This window comes from Panthera onca, chromosome B1, assembly GCF_046562875.1.
Source record: "Panthera onca isolate mPanOnc1 chromosome B1, mPanOnc1 haplotype 2, whole genome shotgun sequence".
Lineage (NCBI taxonomy): Eukaryota > Metazoa > Chordata > Mammalia > Carnivora > Felidae > Panthera > Panthera onca.
In genome coordinates, this window is record NC_138342.1 from 145912776 (window position 1) to 145937608 (window position 24833).

A 24833-nucleotide genomic window follows, 5' to 3' on the forward strand; every position below is an offset into this window, starting at 1 on the left:
TTTTAACTTTTTTTTTCCTTTCTCTTTTTTCTCTTTTATATCAAGCTTCTCCCAACAAGAAGACTGAAAAACACCTAGGATCTAGCTTCCTTTATCTGATATTTTTTGTTTTGTTTTTATGTTTTTAATTTAATTATTTTATTAATTTTTTTCTTCCCCCAAAATTACAAGATGGAGGAATTCACCCCAAAAGAAAGAATAGGAAGAAATGATGGCCAGGGATTTAATCAACACATTTATAAGTAGGATATCTGAACTAGAATTTAAACCATTATTAATCAGGGCCCCTGGGTGGCTCAGTCACAGTTAAGCATCTGACTATTGGTTTCAGCTCAGGTCATGATCTCATGGTTCGTGGGTTTGAGCTCCACACCAGGCTCCATGCTGTCAGTTAGGAGCCTGCTTGGGATTTGCTCTCTCTCCTTCTCTCTCGGGTCCTCCCCTGCTTGTACTTTCTCTCTCAAAATAAGTAAATAAACTTTAAAACCATGATTACAGGGGCGCCTGGGTGGCTCAGTCGGTTGAGCGGCCGACTTCGGCTCAGGTCATGATCTCGCGGTCCGTGAGTTCGAGCCCCGCGTCGGGCTCTGTGCTGACAGCTCAGAGCCTGGAGCCTGTTTCAGATTCTGTGTCTCCCTCTCTCTGACCTTCCCCCGTTCATGCTCTGTCTCTCTCTCTGTCTCAAAAATAAATAAACATTAAAAAAAATTTTTTTAAAAAAAACATGATTACTAGAATACTAGCTGGGGTTGAAAAAAGCATAGAAGACACCAGAGAATCCCTTTGTACAGAAATAAAAGAATCTAGTCAGGATGAAATTAAAAATGCTATAACTGAGATGCAATTGTGAATGCAGGCCGTGACAGCAAGGATAGATGAAGCAGAGCAGTGAATCAGTCAAATAGAAGATAAAATTATGGAAAATAATGTAGCACAAAAAAAGAGGGAAAGAAAGACAAAAGAGCATGATACAAGACTTAGAGGACTCAGCGACTTATTAAAGAGGAATAACGTTTATATCATAGGAGTCCCAGAAGATAAAGAGAGAGAAAAAGGCACAGAAGGTTTATGTGAACAAAGTATAGCTGAAAACTTTCCTAACCTAGGGAAGGACACAGACATCAAAATCCAAGAAGCACAGAGAACTACCATTAGATTCAACAAAACCAACTATCATCAAGGTATATTATAGTCAAATTCACAAAATACACAGACAAGGAAACAATTATGAAAGCAGCAAGGGGGAAAAAAAAAGTCCTTAACCTATAAGGGAAAACAGATCAGGTTTGCAGCAGATCTGTTCACAGAAACTTGGCAGGTCACAAAGAAGTGGCAGGACATATTCAACGTGATGAATTGGAAAAATATGCAGCCAAGAATGTTTTATCCAGCAAGACCATCATTCAGAATAAAAAGAGAGATAAAGAGTTTCCTAGACAAACAAAAACTAAAGGAATTCATGACCACTAAACCAGCCCTGCAAGAAATTTTAAGGGGGACTCTTCAAGTGAAGAAAACAAAACAAAACAAAACAAAACAAAACAAAACAGAAAAGACCCACAGCAACAAAGACTAGAAAGGACCAGAGAACATCACCAGAAATATCAACTCTACAGGAAACACAATGGCACTAAATTCCTATCTTTCAATAATCATTCTAAATGTAAGTGGACTAAATGCTCTAATCAAAAGACATATGTATGGATTAAAAAACAAGACCCACCTATATGCTGCCTACAAGAGACTCATTAAGACCAAAAGACACCTGAAGAATGAAAATAAGGGGATGGAGAACCATCGATCATGCTAATGAATGTCAAAAGAAAGCCAGAGGCACCTGGTGGCTTAGTCTTTGAGCGTCTGACTTTGGCTCAGTTCATGACCTTGCGGTTCCCGAGTTAGAGCTCCACATCGGGCTTGCTGCTGTGAGCCTGTCAGCACAGAGCCCACTTTCCTTTCTCTGTCTCTCTCTCTGCTCCACCCCCACTTGTGCTCTCCTCCCCAAAAAGAGAAAGCCAGAATAGCCATACTTATATCAGACAAATTAGACTTTAAAACAAAGACTGTAACAGGAGATGAAGGGAATTATATCATAATTAAGGGGTCTATCTACCAAGAAGACCTAACAATTATAAATATTTATGCCCCCATCTTGAAAGCACCCAAATATATAAAACAATTAATTACAAACATAAAGAAACTCATTCATAATAATACAATAATAGTAGGGGACTTTAACACCCCACTTACAACAATGGACAGATCTAAGCAGAAAATCAACAAGAAAACAATGGCTTTGAATAACACGCTGGACTGGATGGACTTAACAGATATAATCAGAACATTTCATCCTAAAGCAGCAGACTATACATCTGTCTTGAGTGCGCATGGGACATTCTCCAGAATAGATCGTAGTCTGGGTTACAAATCAGCTCTCAACATGTACAAAAAGATTAAGATCATACCATGCACATTTTCAGACCACAATGCTATGAAACATGAAATCAACCACAAGAAAAAAATTTGGAAAGACCACAAATACTTGGAGATTAAAAAACATCCTACTAAAGAATGAATGGGTGAACCAAGAAATTAAAGAGGAAATTTAAAAGTACATGGAAATGAAAACAAGACAGTCCAAAATCTCTGGGATCCAGCAAAGGTGGTCATAAGAGGGAAGTATATCCAGGCCTTCTTAGAGAAGGAAGAAAGCTCTCAAATATACAACCCAACCTTACAACTAAAGAAGCTGGGAAAAGAACATCAAATGAAGCCCAAAACCAGCAGAGAAAGGGAAATAATAAAGATTAGAGCAGAAATCGGTAGAAACAGTAGAAACAGATCAATAAGACCAGGAGCTAGTTCTTTGAAAGAATTAACAAAATGGATAAACGCATAGCCAACGTTATTTAAAAGGAAAGGACTGAAATACATAAAATCACAAATGAGAAAGGAGAGATGACAACCAACACTGCAGAAACACCAATAATAATAAGAGGATATTATGAGCAATTATATACTAACAAATTGGGCAATCTGGAAGAAATGGGCAAATTCCTAGAAACATATAAACTATCCAAAATGAAACAGGAGGAAATAGAAAATTTGAATAGACACAAAACCAGTAAAGAAATTGTATCAGTAATAAAAAAAATGTCCCAACAAGAGTCCAGGATCAGATGGCTTCCCAGGGGAATTCTACCAAACATTTAAAGAAGAGTTAATACCTGTTCTTTTGAAGATGTTAATTAAAAAAAAACCAAAAAACAAAAAACAAAAAACAGAAATGGAAGGAAAACTTCCAAACTCACTCTGTGAAGCCAGCATTACCTTGATTCCAAAACCAGATAAAGAATTCACTAAAAAGGAGAATTACAGACCAATTTACCTGATGAACATGGATGCAAAAATTCTCAACAAGATACTAGAAAATTGAATCCAACAATACACTAAAAGAATTATTCCCCACAATCAAGTGTGATTTTTTTTCTGGGCTGCAGGAGTGGTTCAATGTCTGCAAATCAATCAACATGATACATCACATTAATAAAAGAAAGGATAAGAACCAAGATCCTCTCAACAAATGCAGAAAAAGCATTTGATGAAATACAGCATTCTTTCTTGACAAAAGCCCTCAAGAAAATAGGGATACAAGGATCACACCTCAAGATGATAAAGGTCATATACAAAAGACCCACAGCTAATATCACCCTGAATGGGGAAAAACTGAGAGCTTTCCCCCTAAGGTCAGGAACACAACAGGGATGTGTACTTTTATTATTGTTGTTCAACACAGTACTGGAAGTCCAAGCCTCAACAATCAAACAACAAAAAGAAATAAAAGGCATCCAAATTGGCAAGGAAAAAGTCAAACTTTCGCTCTTCGCAAATGCAACGATACTGTATGTGGAAAACCTGAAAGACTCCACCAAAAACTGCTAGAACTGGTACATGAATTCAGCAAAGTTGCAGGATATACAATCATGTACAGAAATCTGTGTCATTTCTATACACCAATAATGAAGCAGCAGAAAGAGAAATCAATGAAGTGATCCCATTTACAATTGCACCCAAAACCATAAAACACCTAGAAATAAACCCAACCAAAGAGGCAAAAGATCTGTATGCTGAAAACTATAGAAAGCTTATTGAAGAAGATGCAAGGAAATGGAAAAACACTCCATGCTCATGGACTGAAAGAACAAATCCTGTTAAAATGTCCACAGTACCTTTGGGGCACCTGGGTCGCTCAGTTAAGCATCTGACTTCAGCTCAGGTCATGATCTCACGGTTTGTGAGTTTGAGCCCCGCCTCGGGCTCTGTGCTACAGCTCAGAGACTGGAGCCTGCTTAGGATTCTGTGCTTCCCCTTCTCTCTGCCCCTCCCCCGCTCATGCTCTGTCTCTTTCTCTCAAAAAAAAAAAAAAAAAAAAAAAAAAACTTTAACAAAAGTAAAAAGAAATGTCTACACTACCCAAAACAGTCTACAAATTCAATGCAATCCCTATCAAAATAACACCAGCATTCTTCACAGAGCTAGAACAAACAATTCTAGAATTCATATGGAACCAGAAAAGACCCAGAATAGCCAAAATAATCTTGAAAAAGCAAAGCAAAGCTGGAGGCATCACAATTCTGGATTTAAGCTGTATTACAAAGCTGTAATCAACAAGACAGACTGGTACTGAAACAAAAATAGACACAGACCAATGGAACAGAATAGAGAACCCAGAAATAAATCCACAAATGTATAGACAACTAACCTTTGACAAAGCAAGAAAGAACATTCAATAGGATATTCTTCAGCAAGTGGTGTTGGGAAAACTGGACAGCGACATGCACAAGAATGAACCTGGACCACTTTCTTACTCCATACACAAAAATAAATTCAAAAGGGATGAAAGACCTAAATGTAAGACAGGAAACCATCAAAATCCTAGAGGAGAACACAGGCAGCAACCTCTTTGACCTCAGCCACAGCAACTTCTTACTAGATGTGTCTCCTGAGGCAAGGGAAACAAAACAAAAACGAAGCACCAGGATCTCATGAAGACAAGAAGCTTCTGCACAGAGAAAGTAACTGTCAACAAAACTAAAAGGTAACCAATGGAATGGGAGAAGATATTTACAAATGACATATCAGACAGAAGGTTAGTATTCAAAATCTATAAAAAACTTATCAAACTGAATACCCAAAAAACAAATAATGCAATGAAAAAATGGGCAGAAGACAAGAACAGACACTTTTCCATGCCTCATAGACACATGAAAAGATGCTCAGCATCACTCATTATCAGGGTAATACATATTGAACATAACAGACACCACCTCACAGCTGTTGGAATGGTTAAAATTAACAGCTCAGGAAACAACAAATGTTGGCAAGGATGTAGAGAAAGGGAAACATTTTTGCATTGTTGGTGGGAATGCAAACTGTTGCAGCCACTCTGGAAAACAGTATGGAGTTTCCTCCAAAAGTTAAAATAGAGTTACCCTATGACCCATCAATTACACTACTAAGTATTTACCCAAAGGATACAAAAATACAGATTCAAAGGGGTACATGCACCGCAATGTTTATAGTAATATTATTAACACTAGCCATACTAAGGAAAGAACCCAGATGTCCATCAACTGAAGAATGGACAAAGAAGATATGGTATACATATACAATGGAATATTACTCAGCAATCCAAAAGAATGAAAAATCTTGCCATTTGCAACAACATGGAAGGAACTAGAATGTATTATGCTAAGTGGAGTCAGTCATAGAAAGAGAAATATCATATAATTTCACTCATATATGGAATTTAAGAAATACAACAGACGAACATATGGGAAAAGAAAGAAAAATAAGATAAAAACAGAGTGAGGGAAACCAAAATGCACTCTTAAATACAGAGAAGAAACTGACGGTTGCTGGAGGAATGTTGGGTTGGGGGACAGGCTAAATGGGTGATGGGCAAATGGAGGGCACTTATTGAGATGAGCACTGAGTGTGACATGTCAGTGATTAATCACTAAATTCTACTCCTAAAACCATTATTACACTATATGTTAACTAACTTGGATTTAAATAAAAATAAAAAATAAAAGATGTAGTACCTTAAAAAAATAAAAATAAAAGAATGTGTTTGAATTTAAATGATCATCAAATTAGTATAGACTGCTATACATTTAGATGTTATATATGATCCTCATATAACTACAAGCCCAAAACCTGTAACAGATTTACAAAAAATAAAGACAAAAAAAAAAGCCAAACATAATACTACAGAAACTCATCAATCACAAAGAAAGAGAGCAGGGGCACCTGGGTGGTTCAGTTGGTTAAGTGTCCAACTTTGGCTCAGGTCATGCTCACAGTTGGTGAGTTCCAGCCCCACATGGGGCTTGCTGCTATCAGCACAGAGCCTGCTTCAAATCCTCTGTCCCCATCTCTCTGCCCTCTCCTGCTCACATTCTCTCTCAAAAATAAACATTAAAAAAATAAAAATAAAATAAAAAACAAAGAGAGCAAGAGAAGAAGAAAGTAACAGAGAACTACAAAAATAATCAGAAAACAACAGAATGGCAATAAGTACGTATCTGTCAAATGATTACTTTAAATGGTCCAATCAAAGACATAAGGTGATGGAATGGATAAAAAACCAACGACCCATCTACATGCTGCTGACAAGAGATTCACTGCAGACCTAAAGACACATATAGACTAAAATTGAAGGGATGGAAAATCACTTACCAAGCAAATGGAAGTGGAAAAAAAAAAAAAAGGCCATGGTAGCAATACTTATATTAGACAAAACACACTTTAAAACAAAGACTGTTAACAAGAAACAAAAAGGGGATTACATAACGATAAAGGGATAAATCCAACAAGAGGCTATAACAATAGTAAACATCCATGCACCGAACACTGGAGCACCCTAAATACATAAAGCAAACATTAATGGAGAAATTAATGGTAATATAACAATGGTAAGAGACTTTAACACTCCACTTACATCAATAGCTAGATCACCCAGGCAGGAAACCAAAAGGAAAGAGCATCTTTGAAGGGCATTAAACCAGATGGACATAAAGATATATATAGAACATTTCATCCTAAAACAACAGAATACACATTCTTTTCAAATGCACATGGAACATTCTCCAGAATAGATTACATGTTTGGCCACAAAACAACCCTTAATAAATTTAAGAAAACTGAAATTATACCATGCATTTTTTCTGACCACAACAGTATGAAACTAGAAATAAATCAAAGATAAAAACTGGAAAAAAACCCAAACATGTGAAGGCTAATCACCATGATAGTAAAGAAACCAACGGGTTAAGGAAACAAAGAAACAAAAAAATACATGGAGACAAATGAAATGAAATGAAAATGAAAACACAATGGCCCAAAATCTCTGGGACACACAACCAAAGCAGTTCAAAGAAGAAAATAAACCAACAGAGGCCTACATCAAGAAACAAGAAAAAGCTTAAATAAACAATGTAACCTTGCCCCTAAAGGAATCAGAAAAAGAACAAATCCCAAGGTGAGCAGACAGAATGAAGATAATAAATTCAGAGCAGAAATAAATGACATGGAGACTAAAAAAACAATAGAAAAAAAATCAATAAAACCAAGAGCTGGTTCTTTGAAAAGATAAAGGAAATTGATCAACCCTTAACAAGACTCCTCAAGAAAAAAAAAGAGAAAAGACCCAAATTCATAAAATCAGGTATGAGAGAGAAGTAACCCATGACACCATAGAAACACAAAGGATTATAAGAAAGCTACAAAAAATTATATGCCAACAAATTGGACAACTAGAACAAATGGATACATTCCTAGAAACATACCATCTTCCAAAATTGAATAAGAAATAGAAAATCTGAAGACAGATCACTGTTAATAAACTGAATTGATAATCAAAAAAATAGAAGTCCAGAATTAGATGGAGTCACAGATGAATTCTACCAAACATTTAAAGAAGAATTAATACCTATTCTCCTCAAACTATTCCAAAAATAGAAGGAGGAAAGCTCCCAAGTACATTCTGCAAAGCCAGCATTACTCTGACACCAAAACCAGACAAACACACCACAAAAAGAGAAAAGTACAGGTCAATATCCCTGATGAACACAGATGCAAAAATCATCAATAAAATATTAACAAACTGCATTCATCAATACATTGAAAGGATCATTTACCACAATCAAGTGGGATTTATCCTGGGGATGTAAGGATGGTTTGATATTCACAAGTCAATCAGTGTGATATGCTACATTAACAAAACAAAGGATAAAAGTCATATGATCATCAATAGATGGAGAAAATCATTTGATAAAATTCAATACCCATTTAAGATAAAAACTCCTAACAAAGTAGGTTTAGATGGAATATACCTCAACATAATAAAGAACATATATTAAAAACCCATAGCTACTATCATACTCAATGGTGAAAAACTGAGAGCCTTCTAATATCAGGAACAAGACAAGTTATGTCCATTCTTGCCTCTACTATTCAACATAATACTCAAAGTCCTAGCCACAACAATCAGATGAGAAAAAGAAGTAACAGGCATCCAAACTGGTGAAGAAGTTAGACTGTCACTATTTGCAGATGACATGATAGTATACACGGAAAATACACCAAACAACTACTAGATGAAATAAATAATTCAGTAAAGTTTCAGGATACAAAATTAATACCCAGAAATCAGTAGCATTTCTATACACCAAAAATGAGGTAGTAGAAAGGGAATTTAAGAAAATAATTTTCATTTACAATTGCACCAAAAATAATAAAATATCTAGGAATAAACCAAAGAAGTGAAAACTATAAAACACCAATGAAATAAATTGAAGATGACACAAATGGAAAGATATTCCATGCTCATGGATTAGAAGAATTAATAATGCCAAAAGCTCTGTATTACCCAAAGCAATCTACATATTCAATGTAATCAATCCCTATCAAAATACCAACAGCATTTTCCGTAAAACTAGAATACTCAAATATGCAAACACAAAAGACCCCTTATAGCCAAAACAATCTTAAGAAAGAAAAGCAGAGCTGCAGGTATCATAATTCCAGATTTTAAGATATACTATAAAGTTGTAGTAATCAGAACAGTATGGTATTGGCACAAAAATAGACATAAAGATTAATAGAAGAATATAGAAAGTCTACAAATAAACCTATAATTATATGGTCAATTAATCTATGACAAAGGAGGCAAGAATATACAGTGGGAAAAAGACAGTTTCTTCAATAAATGGTGGAAAAATTAGAGAGCTACATATATGTAAATGAATGAAACTGGACCCATTCTAACATCATACACAAAAATAAATTCAAAATAGATTAAAGCCCTAACATGAGACCAGAAACCATAAAAATCCTTGAAGAGAACACCGAAAGGAATTACCCTGACATCAGCCACAGTAACATTTTTCTAGATGTGTCTCCTCAGGCAAGGGAAACAGAAGCAAAAATAAACTATTAGGACCACATCAAAATAACAAACTTTTGCATAGTAAACAACACAATCACCTAAACAAAAAGGCAACCTAATGAATAGAAGATATTTGCAAATGACATTTCTGTCATATGTTAACAACATATACGACCCCACATGAAAAAATCAAACAATCCAATTAAAAAATAGGCAAAGGACCTGAATGGACATTTTCTGAGGAAGACATACAGATGGCTGACAGGCACATGAAAAGATGCTCACCATCACTAGTCATCAGAGAAATGCAAATGAGAACCACAATGAGATATTACTTTACATACATCAGAATAGCTAGTATCAAAAAGAGAGGAAATAATAAGTGTTGGTGAGGGTATGGAGCAAAAGGAACCCTCATACATTGTTGGTGGAAAGTAAACTGGCATAGCTACTGTGGAAAACCATAATGGAGATTCCTCAAAAACTCACAAATAGAAATACCACACGATCCAGTAACTCCACTAATAGGTTTTATCCAAAGAAAAAGAATACACTAATTTGAAAATATATATGCACCCCTATGTTTATTGCAGTATTATTACCAATAGCCAAGATACGGAAGCAACCTAAGTGTCTTTTGACATATGAATAGATAAGGAAGATGTGTGTATGCACGAGTGCACACACATACACACACACTGGAATATCACATTGTCATAAAAAAGGATGAGATTGTACCCTCTGTGACAACATAGATGGACCTACAGGTATTCTGCTAAGTAAAATAAGTTAGACTGAGAAAAAGGAATACCATATGATTTCACTCATATGTAGAATCTAAAAAAAATGAATAAACAAAAAGCAGAAGCAGATTTATAAATATAGACAACTTATCATTGCCAGAGAAGGGGGTGGGGTTGGGAGGATAGGCAAAAGGGTTAACGAGGAGTGGGAAATACAGGCTTCCAGTCATTAAATGAATAAATCATAGGAAGAAGGCACAGTATAAGGAATACAATCAATGATATTGCAGTAGTGTTGCCTGGTGACCAACGGTAGCTATACTTGAGGTAAGCACAGCATAAAGTATAAACTTGTCAAATAGTTACGTTGTACACCTGAAACTAATATGACCATGTGTGTGAACTATACTCAAGTAAAAAAAAATTTGAAAAGAAAGGAGCTCCTTTAAGTTTCTATTGATAGATTTCATTGCACCACCATAAATAGGACGCATTGCTTTGTTTTTGCCTGTTTGTGATTATTAAGGGGGCTAAAGAAAATCATATTGAAGAATATATGCAGCACTATCTACTGGCTTATATTCAATCCATTACTTGTTGCTAATGGCCCTAACATTTTCTTGACAGTTATTATTTTGTTAAGAATACTAATGAAGACACAGTGGTTTCTGAAGCTATATGGTAAGAGTACTCACTGTACCTTAAGATTTGCTAGTTTTGATTTAATGATAACTATTATAATTTTTAAAAGATTTTTATTTAAAAAAATTTTTTTTAATGTTTATTTATTTTTGAGACAGAGAGAGATAGAGCATGGACGGGGGAGGGTCAGAGAGAGAGGGAGACACAGAATCGGAAGCAGGCTCCAGGCTCTGAGCTGTCAGCACAGAGCCCGATGTGGGGCTCTAAATCACAGACCGTGAGATCATGACCTGAGCTGAAGTCGGACGCTTAACTGACTGAGCCACCCTGGCGCCCCTAAAAGATTTTTATTTTTATTAACAAATTTAAAAAAACATTTTTTTTTTTGGCTGAGCTTTTTGGTCAATGTAAATAAGTTTATACCTTAAATAAGTGAAGCTGCTCCCAAAATAAAAAAAAAATTCTTGAATTTGATTTTAGGAAACTTGATTAATAAAAATATGAAATATTTTTATTAAAAGCCTGATTCTGAAATATCTGAGCTGAATATTGATGCTCTATTCCTATGAACACTAAATCCAGGTATTCACCCTCCCATGCCCAAACACATCTACAGTTTCAAAAAAGATCTTATTTGCAATCTCAGTACTCTCCAAGATATCCAGAATACTGCTGCTAGATTGAACTTTACAAAACATCTTCACTTTGTCAGTTTACAAATCTTCACTGATTTCCTCTATGTATTTTAAATATTTCATAGTATCTAATCACAAAGACTACTTTGGGTTTTTTTTAGTTTTTATTTAAATTTTAGTTAATATGCAGTGTAATATTAGTTTCAGATGTACAATATAGTGATTCAACACTTCCCTACAACAAAGACTATTTACAACAAGAAGCTTCTGATAGGGTGATTTCAACTCTAATACACATCAATTAGTTTTCACTCTGTTTTTTGACAAGTATGGCTCTACATTTCTTTCCATTTTTCACAATCCAAGCTTCCCTTCTCTAATTCCTACTGCACTGAAAAGTACTTTAGAATATGCATTTTTTACATATAGCCTTACACTTTCATATACTTAGGTTTCATCTCCCAAGGGAACTGTAAACAACATGTAAATAAAACACTATGCCGTTTAATGTCAATTAGTAATAAAGTGCTAGGTTACAAGAAGCACTTAATAAGTATTTTGAAAACAGTTCACAGTACATTAGAATAGTGATCATCTTTTTATAGCAATGGAAACTGAAATTTCAAAGAAATTACTTAATGTCACATTACTAGCTTGTCACAGAGTTAGGACTATACTACTGGTCTTGTTCCATGTCTAAATTGACTAAATTTAAGGGGCAACACCATTTTTAACTTTAATAATTTTCCATAAAATTCAAATATATTTTGTGTCATTCTGTAGGTAAATATTTTCCAAACAGAAAAATGGTTTACATATAAACCACTATAAATGAACTCCACTTACTGTGCATGGAAGAGATTACATTTGGTATTAGGAGAAACTGTACATACTGCTGAAGCATGTATGTCTAAAACTTTACTAAAGCATTCTGATTTCTAGAACTGACCAATAAGGAGTCTTTCTAAAAAATCTCATTCAAATGTTACTTACAAATTAAGTAAAAATATGGACCTAAAGGACTTAAGTCAATGAAAATATGGTAGAATCAGTAACAGTATATGACATGGTTAATTTTATAATTGCTCATAAGTACTGGATATGATTCCAATATAGATTTCACCAAAATGCATGTGATAAAAGCTCAGTAATTTACATCCTGTTTTTTGCACATTTACTTAAAATAGACTGAGGAAATCTTACCTTCTTGATAGGCTCCATCTGCCATGACTAAATGAAGAATCTTGGCATAAAGATGTTCATGTTCATTTCCTAAAATATTCTGAACTATTGTTGAACAAATCTCAATATTTTCATCTTCATCTTCATGAATAGCCTATACCAAATTTCCAAATATAAATTAATGCTTGAATATTAACTTTCTCTAATTGGAAACTTTATTATTTATGATAAATCTATTGACCTATAAATATCACTGACATTTCACTAGTAATCCAAAAAGAGCATATTTCAAAGTTAAATTTTTTCTTAAATAGGCTCCATGCCCAACATGGGGCTTGCACTCATGACCCTGAGGTCAAGAGTCAGATGCTCTATCAACTGAGCCAGCCAGGTGACCCAAAGTTAAATGTTTTAATTGACATTTTACTTACCTTTATCTTCTCATAAACCTCAAAGAATTTTTCAAAGCCTATTTCCTGCTCCAGGTGAAGTCTCAGTTCCTCTAAATGATTAAAGACGCTATCATATTCACATTCACTAGTAATCTCACCATCACTGTTATCTAAAATACAGAAATAAAAAGAAGATATTTTAAGACTAAAAAGAATGAATAAAATAATTCTTACCCTAACAGACTAAAATTCTTTTTCACAACTGAGTGAGGTCACTGAAACAGACTACTTGTACTTTCACTATAAAGATTTTATCATTATAATTATTGCCATTTATATAGGAAATCAGTGTATTTGTAAATCTGTCTTAACAAGAATGTTACTTTGGGTTGGGGCACCTGGGTGGCTCAGTCAGTCAGAGGTCCACTCTTGATCTCGACTCAGGTCATGATCTCACAGTTGGTACAATTGAGCCCTGCATCGAGCCTTGCACTGGGCTCTGTGCTGACAGCGTGGAGACTACTAGAGATTCCTTCTCTCCTTCTCTATCTGCCCCCTCCCCTGCTGGTGTGCACACATGGTCTCTCTCTCTCTCTCAAAAATAAATAAAAACAAACTTTAAAAAAAAAAAAAAGGAATGTTACTTTGGGAATCTTTTATAGACATAAACAGTAAACTAGAATAAAAGCATTCTAATTGAGTAAAAAATGAAAAAAGCATACCCATATGTTCTGTACTGAGGCAACCAACCCTAACTACTGTTTTTAAAAAGTTGATATTAAACATGGGCCAAAGCATGAAAAAGCACGCAGGAGGCAGATGACTTATGCTACATATCATAAAACTTTAGTAAAGCACTTAGAAAATACAAATGCTATCTATGTTTTATGTCATGTATATGTCCAAGACACTTGGAAATAGTCTAGTAAAAGACAAAATTACTGAAGAATTGTTCCTTTTCACATTAGCTCTTCTTCCCAAATAAACATAATATAGTTCTTGATTACACAGATTTTCTATGTATCTTGGGGGTAATGCTATCAACAAACAACAATTTAAAAAAAAAGTGTCAACGTTTTAAAAACTGTTTTTAGTATTAACATTGCTGGTTAACCACTGTATGTGGAAGCTTTTTGTAAAATATAAAGTGCTAGGAAAACTAGGCTATTATCTTTAGTACTAGAAAAATAAGGAAGATAAGAAAACAATGAAAATCCTTCAAAAGCATTTCTTCTCTTTTAAAATTTATTTATTTTGAGAGAGACAAGAGAGTGCAAGCTGGGAAGAGGCAGAGAGAGGGAGAGACAAAATCCCAAGCAGGCTCTGCACCGTAAGCACAGAGCCCAATGTGGGGCTCGAACTCACGAACCCATGAGATCATGACCTGAGCCTAGATCAAGAGTCACACACTTAACCAACTGAGCCACCCAGGCACCCTGCTTCAAAAGCATTTCTAAAATTTAACGGGAAAGAAATGGAACAAATGTATATGGACATTTGTGTGAGAAGAAAAGGCATGAATAAAGTCAGAGACACAAAAGCATACTTCAGTTTTATTCAAAGTTGGAAATGGTTCGTATCAGATAACAGAAAAATATATTCTACTTGAAATAATTGTATACAATGAAAAAAGAAAGGTCCATGATCATGACCACGTACCTGAATGCCATTCTTCATTTAGGGCACTTTCACTGCTGGGATTGTCATCCTCATCTGCTACATCTGTCCCATTTGCAGTCTGCTCTATGTCACTGTTTTTTAAGATGGATTCTTCCTCCTCACTGTATTCTTCTCCAGGTTGTTCCCTAAGTAACTGTTCCATAGAGGCCTGAAGCTCTTGTAAATCTGTGTCAGTTTCTTCAAATACACTAAAATTTTGAAAGATTAAAGTAAACGTTACCAAAATGTTACCTTATTTTGAAATTTTACTTCAATATACATGTGCTCCTTTCTACTTAAAAGTACTAATAGTGGAAAAAAAGAAATCTGAAAAAACCTACATAGGTAAAAGTAAATGAGGACTGATACAATTATAAAATACAGCACATGATACATATTCTGGAATACATATGCCCGAAGATGACTTGTGTGATCTTGAGTGCCGAAAGAGAATTATAAAACTATCAATGCTATTCACTGCTTAAATTTTGAAAGAATGTTTCAGTGTTTTAAAAGGCCAGACTAAAGAGATTTTTCACTTGCTTTCAAAAAAAAATACTTAATATTCAAATATTTTTCTTCTATGTAATTTTGAAAATTCAGCAGAATATTCACGTGGATGTATAATGGTAGTATCCTATATGAAAGGCTTTTCATATAAACATTCATTGGGCATTTGAACTTTTAGAAATGAAAATACTTATGGAATTTTACATTCAGGTTCACAGGATGATCTAGTGAATAAAAATAGTCACCAGAAATCTTATCTTTACATGTTTATCCTTGAAAACATTTCTAAAATACATAGCAAGTAAACTTTACCACATAATTAGAATATATTAACCATAATAATCTTTGCTAGATTATCTTATTTCCAAGGCATTGCTCAGGATATTAATTTTATTTTCATGGGATTAAAGATGCTGGAACTAATTAATTTAGGCCAATAATACCTTACATTTATATAGTACTTTAGTTTATTCTATTTAGTTTATTTATTCATTTTTATTCAATTACTAAAATTTTACCTACATATAACTCCCTTTAGAGACATGGAAACTGAATCAAAGTGTTTATATGTCTTGCACAAGGCTATACACTCAATTGCACAGTCAATAAATAGCACAGAAAGGATTGAAATCTCACCACTTCTATAATACCCCCAAAACATACTCAATGACTTTATTTCTCTTATGATTTGCCTCTTAGATATATGAGATCTTCTGAAAGAGGTTATGTACCCACGCTGAGGATTTCATCCACTAGAAAAGCTGATTTAAGTTTAGATTCCAATCAAATAAACAAGTATTTACTGAAGAGCTAAAATATAAATGGTATTATGCAAGATCTTAAATAAATTTTCCATTAATGGAAAAAGAAAATAATCTTTTAATGTAGAAATATCTTTAGTTTTTATTTATGTGTACAAACTTCTACACTTTGTAGCAGGTATAGAAAAGCATAGCACCTCATTAGAACGAGAAAGAGAGTATATCTAATCTTTTGGTTCATCCTACTATTAGCATTTAACTTAGTATTTAATTAAAAGACTAACATAGCATGCACATCCACTATGTACCATTGTAACAATGAGTAAACATTAATCTGTTGATTAAATCTTCTAGTGGCCAGCCTGGAGGAATTAGTGCCCTCCACAGATGGTATTAAAAGTCAGTGGGGCTGCTAAGTCTGCCATTATAAGAAAAGTATAAGACTAACATCTTTTTTGGAAGAAGCATTCAAAAATTTGTCTTATACATATTTTTAAATGTGGCCCTGAATTCACTTTTTAGATTTTCTTATTATATGATCCTTGAGTGAAGTTTGAATAACAACAAAAAGAAATGTTTTTTTCCCAAGGAAAACAGTAAGTGAAATTTCCTGGTATGCACTAACCTACTTTTAAAAATAGCTTAGTTCAGCACTCTCAACAATAGTCAAATTATGGAAACAGCCTAAATGTCCATCAACTGATGAATGGATAAAGAAATTGTGGTTTATATACACAATGGAGTACTACGTGGCAATGAGAAAGAATGAAATATGGCCCTTTGTAGCAACATGGATGGAACTGGAGAGTGTTACACTAAGTGAAATAATCCATACAGAGAAAGACAGATACCAGATGGTTTCACTCTTATGTGGATCCTGAGAAACTTAACAGAAACCCATGGGGGAGGGGAAGGGAAAAAAAAAAAAGAGGTTAGAGTGGAAGCGAGCCAAAGCATAAGAGACTCTTAAAAACTGAGAACTGAGGGTTGATGGGGGGTGGGAGGGTGGGTGATGGGTATTGAGGAGGGCACCTTTTGGGATGAGCACTGGGTGTTGTATGGAAACCAATTTGACAATAAACTTCATATATTTAAAATAAATAAATAAATAAATAAATAAATAAATAAATATCTTAAAAAATAAAAATAGCTTAGTTTTCAATTTTTTATTTTATTTTTTTAACTTGGTTTTCAAAATTTTAAATTAATATTAAAAGCTTCTAACTTAAATTTTAAAATTCTGTCATCAACTAGTAGTTAAAAGAACACAAGTCACAAACAAGCCATTGTGGCAGTCAGATTAAAACAATGGTGATTTTAGAGACACCTAGGTGGTTCAGTTGGTTGGGCAACCGACTCTTGGTTTCTGCTCAGGTCATGATATCATTCATGGTTTTTGAGATCAAGTCCTGCATCAAGCTCTGCGCTGACAGTGCAGAGTAACATAGGAGGGCTTACTTGTTGCAAAGAAGGTGGAAAAAGATTACTGTCTAAGGGGCTATCACTTCCCATAGTTCTCAGAAGTGTTGGTTAAATTTCTCTCGGATTCTAGATTCCCTGTGGATCATGAAGAAAGGAATTTTGGGAAAGCAATTAAATGTATGTGCACATACATATGCAAATAAAACAACTAGTCTACCTGCTAACTCTCCACTGCCATAGTTTTGCAATCATACATGGCAGGAGAGAGATATAGAGGCTTTCTGGTCTTTTCCCTGGTGAACTGTAGAATAGTACATATTTCACAATTTCCCACTTCAATCCCTGTATCATGTGGCATTAAACTGTTAAATAATCATCACCCTAATATTCATTCATTTAAGCAAAATTTATTACACATGTACCCCATGGCCAAGTCAAGGTCCTACATGTTCAGTAGTGAATAAGACAGAAAGCACACATAGAAATCATTTTCTTATATTCTTCAAAGTGAGAGTAAGTCATTATATTACTCAGAGGCAACTATACATGTCAAAACTTGCATGACTGTACTTTAAAAATGCTGTATAAAGGTAAAGAAGTAGTGAAAAAATCAGTTATAGATCATTTTTTAAAACTGCCTAGGTGAGTCACATCTCTAGAACTCCTATAAACTCAAAAATTCTGTTAGTGCTAGTATTTGTTAATGACATCATGCTCACATGTCTTCAGAATCAGAAGGTCCTTCTTTAATATGCTCATCTTCAATTTCATCTATTTCAAGATTGTCTTGACATACATCTCCTACAGTGGGAACATCCATCAGTGTTCTGAACAATTTTGAGAGATCTGGAAGTGAACATGTCCTCAACATCTAAAAAAGTTAACAGACTTCTTAGTAGGAGTGAGATCATTAGAAAATAAAAACGAGATAAAAAAAATTAGAAAGTTAGAGCTAATACTAATTTTTTATTTTTATATCATATATTTAGAGCTAGAAGCTCCAGAGGTGACTTGTCCAAGGTTAGAACCTAATTCTCTTGAATTTCAGCTCTGTATTTTTTGCAGTGAGGAAACTAAATTTTCAAGTTATGCCTGGGTTTCAACACACAAGGATTCACTTAAGTCATCGTTCAAAGGCAGGGAGAGGTGCTTACTTGGGGTATGCCCAGGGAATGGAATTAGAAATCTGTCAGAAATCAGGCAGTGCCAGAAACTGCTAATTTGCTCCTTCTCATTCAGGACCTATACTGTCACTCTTTTACTGTATCTCTGCTAACTCTTCCCCTCACACTTTCCTATGGCCAATCCTCCCCGTATATCTTTCCCAAATCCTGGACTGAGTTAGTCTGAAGCTTGGCAAAGCACCATCACACATAAATTGGTGGCCCTTTGTATCATTTATCCTAGGAGCTGTTGTCTGGGTCACATTGGTTAAACAAGGAACTTCATATTAGTGCAAAACAAACAAACAAACAAAAAACAAAACAAACAAAAACCTAATATGGCTTCCCTGAACAATGCACTGTAAATAGAGCCTTTCCTACAAGAAGGCAAGGCTAGAAAGACAGGTACTTGATGTTCATACTGAAAATCATGTGAGATCAGGTGAGAAGAAACTGACTTAAGAAAAAATGCACAGTTGAGGTATTTAAAATTTGAACTTGTTTGCATAAGACCAGAAATAACAGAAATAGCCTCTGGCCACTAACCTAACAGCAGTTAGAATATGATGGATAGACAGAGCAATGAAACAAATATCTAAATATATAAGTCTCAGAGTTGGGTTAATAACCCTAAAGGAGTCTGTGAGATTTGAAACATAACTCCTAAGGCCCTGGTAAGAATCTACACCAGATTGGAAGCTGTGAAGAAAACACAATGTTTAGCATATTAATGAAAATTTATATTCGTCGCCAATTTTATTGGTACAATCTGTTTTTGCGAATAAAAAAAGGATAGATTTCCATTACTTGAACATAATTTACATATTACAGCACTTGAAAAAAATGGTTATGAACTACAAGATGGTAAGATACGTTGCTTGTCAAAGCACTTAATAATGGTACTGAAAGTATTTCTTTTTCTGAATCTCTCACTGCCAGCAGAATTTATGCTTGACTTGTTTATTATTTTAATGGTTTGAACCCTGTATATTATAAACCAGCGGTATGCAAAATATGCATACAGTAACAGTTTCTCTAGATAGATACAGCATATATGCATTATATACCTAAATTCAAGGGACTCGACATAAAGATGCAGTATTTTTTAGGCTGAGATAAATTTTAACTCTGGTAAAATAGTCTCAATTCTAGTTTATTCCTTTCACTAGTTAAAATAATTTTCCTAATATGGGAGCCTGGGCGACTCAATTGTTTAAGCATCTGACTTCAGCTCAGGTCATGATCTCCTGGTTCACAGGTTTGAGCCCCGCATCCAGCATTGTGCTGAAAGTTAAGAGCCCAGGGGCGCCTGGGTGGCTCAGTCGGTTAAGCCTCCGACTTCAGCTCAGGTCACGCTCTCACGGTCCGTGAGTTCGAGACCCGTGTCAGGCTCTGGGCTGATGGCTCAGAGCCTGGAGCCTGCTTCCGATTCTGTGTCTCCCTCTCTCTGCCCCTCCCCCGTTCATGCTCTGTCTCTCTCTGTCTCAAAAATAAATAAACGTTAAAAAATTAAAAAAAAAAAAAAAAAAGAAAGAAAGTTCAGAGACTGAAGCCTGCTTCAGATTCTGTGTCTCCCTCTCTCTGCCCCTCCCCCGTTCACACTGTCTCTCTCTCTCTCTCTCTCTCAAAAATAAACATTAAAAAAATAATTTTCCTAACTTAATGTAACATAGTACAGTTAGAAATTTTAAGAGGTATGTAATTTCACAACTTTCCTCCTGGAATAGATCTATGTACCCTCAATCCAACAGCTTATCTATCCTATATTGAAAACCCTTTATGTTCACAGTCTTCTTTGACAGATTTTTTTAGATGTTTTTGTTTGTTGGTTAAGTTCTTTTTCTCAAAAATGAAGAGAACCACATAAGATAGTGAATAAATTAAGCAGTAAGTATACTAATAATAGAACTCCACATATAATTCTACTTAAAAGAATTCTGTCAACTCACAGTTTCATCTGTAGTATTTTTCAAATAAAATTATGAATTAGCAATACTCTGGTTATAGTACAGAATGGATTATAATGAACATATTTAACTTCTGCTTACTAAAATTAAACTGTAACACTGTTTCTTAAAAATAGCTTCTACAAATATATCCTCACTTCAACCCATAAACCAGGTGAAAAGTGGATCTAAAACATTAAAAAAATTATGAACATTTAGCAAAGGCAAAAATTATAGACATTATATAATAATTGATATTTTAGCAAATTAAAACAAGACATTTAAGACATATATGCTATTGGTGAATTACACATCAATATCCCCCCCCCCAACTCTCCATTTGCTATAATGAGTAAAGAAATTCTTAATATTTTTATAGAGATTAGTTTTCCACTCTACTCCGCAGATCAGAAAACTATTGGTGGAATACATCTGGTCTCTCTCCGCCCTGTATTTGCCATCCTCTAAAATGAGGGAGGTCTAAAGGGAAGGACAAGTAACTATTCTGTTTGGTAACCTAGACTGTGTTCTTATATAAGTGATAGCATGAGAAGATCACATCTTGAGATGATTTCATTTTGAACTATTACAAATTTACCTTACCTTATTTAATAAATCAAGTCACTCTATTACTACTACCTTATGAAAGCTACATAATTTACAGTGTTTGTTGTCAGAAATAATACAACCCAGATGATAATATAATTCTAGACCTACTAGAAATAGCTTTTCAAAATGAAAGTGTAACAAAAAGGTTTTTAAATAAACAAAAAGGAAAAAAAAGTCATCACCAACAGGGCTGCACAAGAATGTTAAAGGAAGTTCTTAAAAGGTGCAGAAGTGATAGATACCAGATAGAAACCTGAATTCTACACAAAGTAACGAAGAATGTCCGAAATGGTAAATATATAGACTCTCAATTTTTACTTTCTGTAAAAGATAATGTTTAAAGCAAAAATGATAAAAATTTATTGTGGTGTTTATAACATATGGACATAATATATATGACAACAATGCCAAAAGGACAGACAAGAGAGTGGAAATGGAAGTATATTGTTAAATATGTTAAATAAATACTGTGGTATATTAAATATGTTAAATATGTTAAATAAATATAGTGGTATATTAAAGAAAGATTGTAAAAAGCTAAAACTGTATGTTGAAAACTGAGAATTACATCTAAATATTTGAAAAGGTCTATCTTTAAAAGAAAACAGTAGAGATTAAATAAAATGCTAAAAATACTCAATCCAAAAGAAGGGAGAATTAAAGTAAATACAAGAAGAAAAAGTGATGAGACAAATAGAAAACAAATAGCAAAATGGTAGGTTTAAAATTAATCATATCAATAATATATAAAAAATTACATAACAAGTAAATTGTCTAATCACTTTGAATAAAAGAGATTGTCAGGCTGGTTAAAAAGACTTGACTAGATGATAGCTACAAAAAATCCACTTTACATATAAAATCAGTGTGATTAAAAGTAAAGGATGTAAAATATATATACCTCATAGACATTAATCATCAGAAAGCTGGAATGGCTGTATTAAAATTGGACAAAACAGATTTCAAAACAAAGTGATATGACCAAGAATAAAGAGAGTCATTTCATAACAATTAAAGAGGTCAATTTTTTAAGACTATATAAAGATTATTAACATGCATTAAATTGACTGGAAATTTTAACACTCCTTTCTCAGTAATTGATAAATAAGTAGAAAGACAATTAGCAAGGACACCACTATCAAACAAAAAGGGACACTTCATAACAATAAACCTATCAATTCAATATCCAGAAGTCAGCAATACTGAATTTTTATTCACTCAAGAGCAAAGTTTCAAAATACATGGAACAAAAATAGACACAAATGAAAAGACAATTATGCAAGTATAGTTTTTTCAATCTTTTCTCATCAAATGATACAACTAGACAAAATAGAAGATAAAGAAGACTTGAACAACACTAGCAACCGATTTGACTTAATTCTTGACATTTACAAAACATTCCACACAATGATAGAATACACATTCTTTTAAGGAGATCTGTTAGAGTAGAAGCCACCAGTAAAGGAGACTAAAGGGTGATTCATGAGCACCGAGGAAAATGTGATATAAAGCAAGCCAAGATATAAAAATGATTTTACAAATAAAGTGTATATCAACTCTGTTGGAAGAAAAAAATCAAGAAAGATGAGAAAAGGTACACGGAATTTGGCAATGTATTAGTAACTAATTTGACAAGAGCAGTTTTAATGGAGGAGTGGGATGAAAGTCATATTGGAACGTATTTGGAAGTGGAGACCGCAAAGATACAACATATTGAAGATGTTTGGTTGTAAAGGGAACAGAGAAAAGGGGTGGTAGCTGGAGAAGGACATGTTGTCAAGAGAAGAGAAGTTTGCTAATTACGATGGGACTTACAAGAACATGTATGTTGAGGAAATGATCTACTATAGAAAAGTTGATACAAGTGTGACCAAAGTAAAGGAGTTAATCCTTGAGGTGAGAGAGGTTAGGATTCAAAGTACAAGGAGAATTTCCTTTAATAATAATAAAAAAACCCCACAGGGTTGCCTGGGTAGCTCAGTCGGTTAAGCATCCAACTTGATCTTGGTTCAGGTCATAATCTCGTGATCATCAGACTGAACCCAGGGTCAGGCTCTTTGCTGAGTGTGGAGCCTGCTTGGGACTCTCTCTCTCTCTCTCTCTCTCTCTCTCTGTGTCTCTCTCTCTCTCTCTCTCCTCTCTCTCTCGCTCTGTCTCTCCCTGCCTTGTACACACTCGTGCACGCACTCTCTCTCCCTCTCAAAAATAAACATTAAAAAAAAGGTAAGTAGCACAATTAACATTTTTAAAAAAGACCTTTAACAAAAATCCTTGTTAAGAGCTCAAATTATTCCACTTAGTAGACAAATTATCTATATGTTTCAAAATAAATTTTACTTTTTCTCCACATTTCAAGGTGACCATTATGAACATCAAGTATTTACTATTTGGGCCCAGTGATGAACTTTCATGACCTCAAAGATTTAAGGAATAGGGAGGTATGGCCTTCTGTCCTTGCCTTAAATGGCTACAAACTGCTTTGGCTTTCTAGGGTTCTTTCTTGCCCTTCCTCTTACAGTCATTCCCCTACATGAAATCTATTTTGTTGTGCTTCCTTCCGAAGCAAGTACTTCTATAGAACTACTAAGGCTGAACTAAGGTCATGAAAGAAAATAAAAAATTAAAATGTATTATGCAAGGAATGTTAACATTTTTTCTTAAGTTTATTTCTTTATTTTGAGAGAGAGGCAGAGCATGTGAGTTGGGGAAAGGCAGAGAGATAAGGAAAGAGACAGAATCCCAAGCAGGTTCTGCACTGTCAGCATAGAGCCCGACATGGGGCTTGAAACTACGAACCATGAGATCATTACCTGAGCCAAAGTCAAGAGTCAGATGCTTAACTGACTGAGCACCCAAGCTCTCCAGGAATGTTAACTTTATACACAGAATAAATTATTAAAAATCTCTAGGCTAAAGACAATTAGCTACACACCTTTACTAGAAAGGAAAGTATACGAATTACATGATAATCCTTCTCTGTTCCACAAGTAGGCCTTATTCTCTAACTCTGAAGATCATAACATTTGTTTTCATAGTTTACATCTTTGAAAGTTTGAATGCTATTAGACAAGTAAGAGAATTTAGCAATCTCTACATTTAAAATAAGATTAAGATAACACTCCATAAAGTAAAAACATATCCAACTGGAAAACTAAATTGAAAATCAAAATGACATATTTAAAAAATAGCCAAGGATGAAAGAATTCAGGTAATTCATTCCTATACAGACCTAAACATATAAAAATGTCCAACATCAGTGGCAAACACAGAAACACAAATTTTAAAAATACCATCATCACTCATTCATTAAATACACAATTTTTAAGTGAATGATAACAGTTAGTGCTCTTTAGAGTACAGACTCTCATATACTATTGAGGTATTATTAGCTACTTTTTAATCTTTATTTTATTTGTGTGTGTGTGTGTGTGTGTGTGTGTGTGAGAGAGAGAGAGAGAGAGAGAGAGAGAGAGAGAGAGAGAGAGAGAAAGTGAGCGAGCACAAGCGGCAGAGGGGTAGAAAGAAGAAGACAGAGGATCCCATGCAGGCTCTGCACTGGCAGCAGAAAGCCCAATGTGGGGCTCAAACTCACGAACTGTGAGATCATGACCTGAGTCAAAGTCAGAGGCTTAACCAACTGAGCCACCCAGGCGACCCCATAATAAGCTATTTCTTAAAGGGGAAACAGGCAGTATACAACATAACCTTTTGAACTCTA

The 24833-nt window shown here is 34.5% G+C and overlaps 1 protein-coding gene across 10 annotated transcripts in view; it reads right to left on the reverse strand.

Annotated features, from left to right (window-relative positions):
* NEK1 (NIMA related kinase 1) overlaps window positions 1-24833 on the reverse strand; it is a 212095-nt gene that overhangs the window by 12656 nt on the left and 174606 nt on the right. For all 10 annotated transcript variants that reach the window (XM_081795594.1, XM_081795587.1, XM_081795592.1 and 7 more), the window contains 4 exons: window positions 18117-18268; window positions 14705-14913; window positions 13085-13215; window positions 12675-12807 (listed from right to left, as the gene is read on the reverse strand). In XM_081795594.1, coding sequence (XP_081651720.1) covers window positions 12675-12807; window positions 13085-13215; window positions 14705-14913; window positions 18117-18268 — 625 coding nt within the window. The remainder of the gene's footprint in view (window positions 1-12674; window positions 12808-13084; window positions 13216-14704; window positions 14914-18116; window positions 18269-24833) is intronic.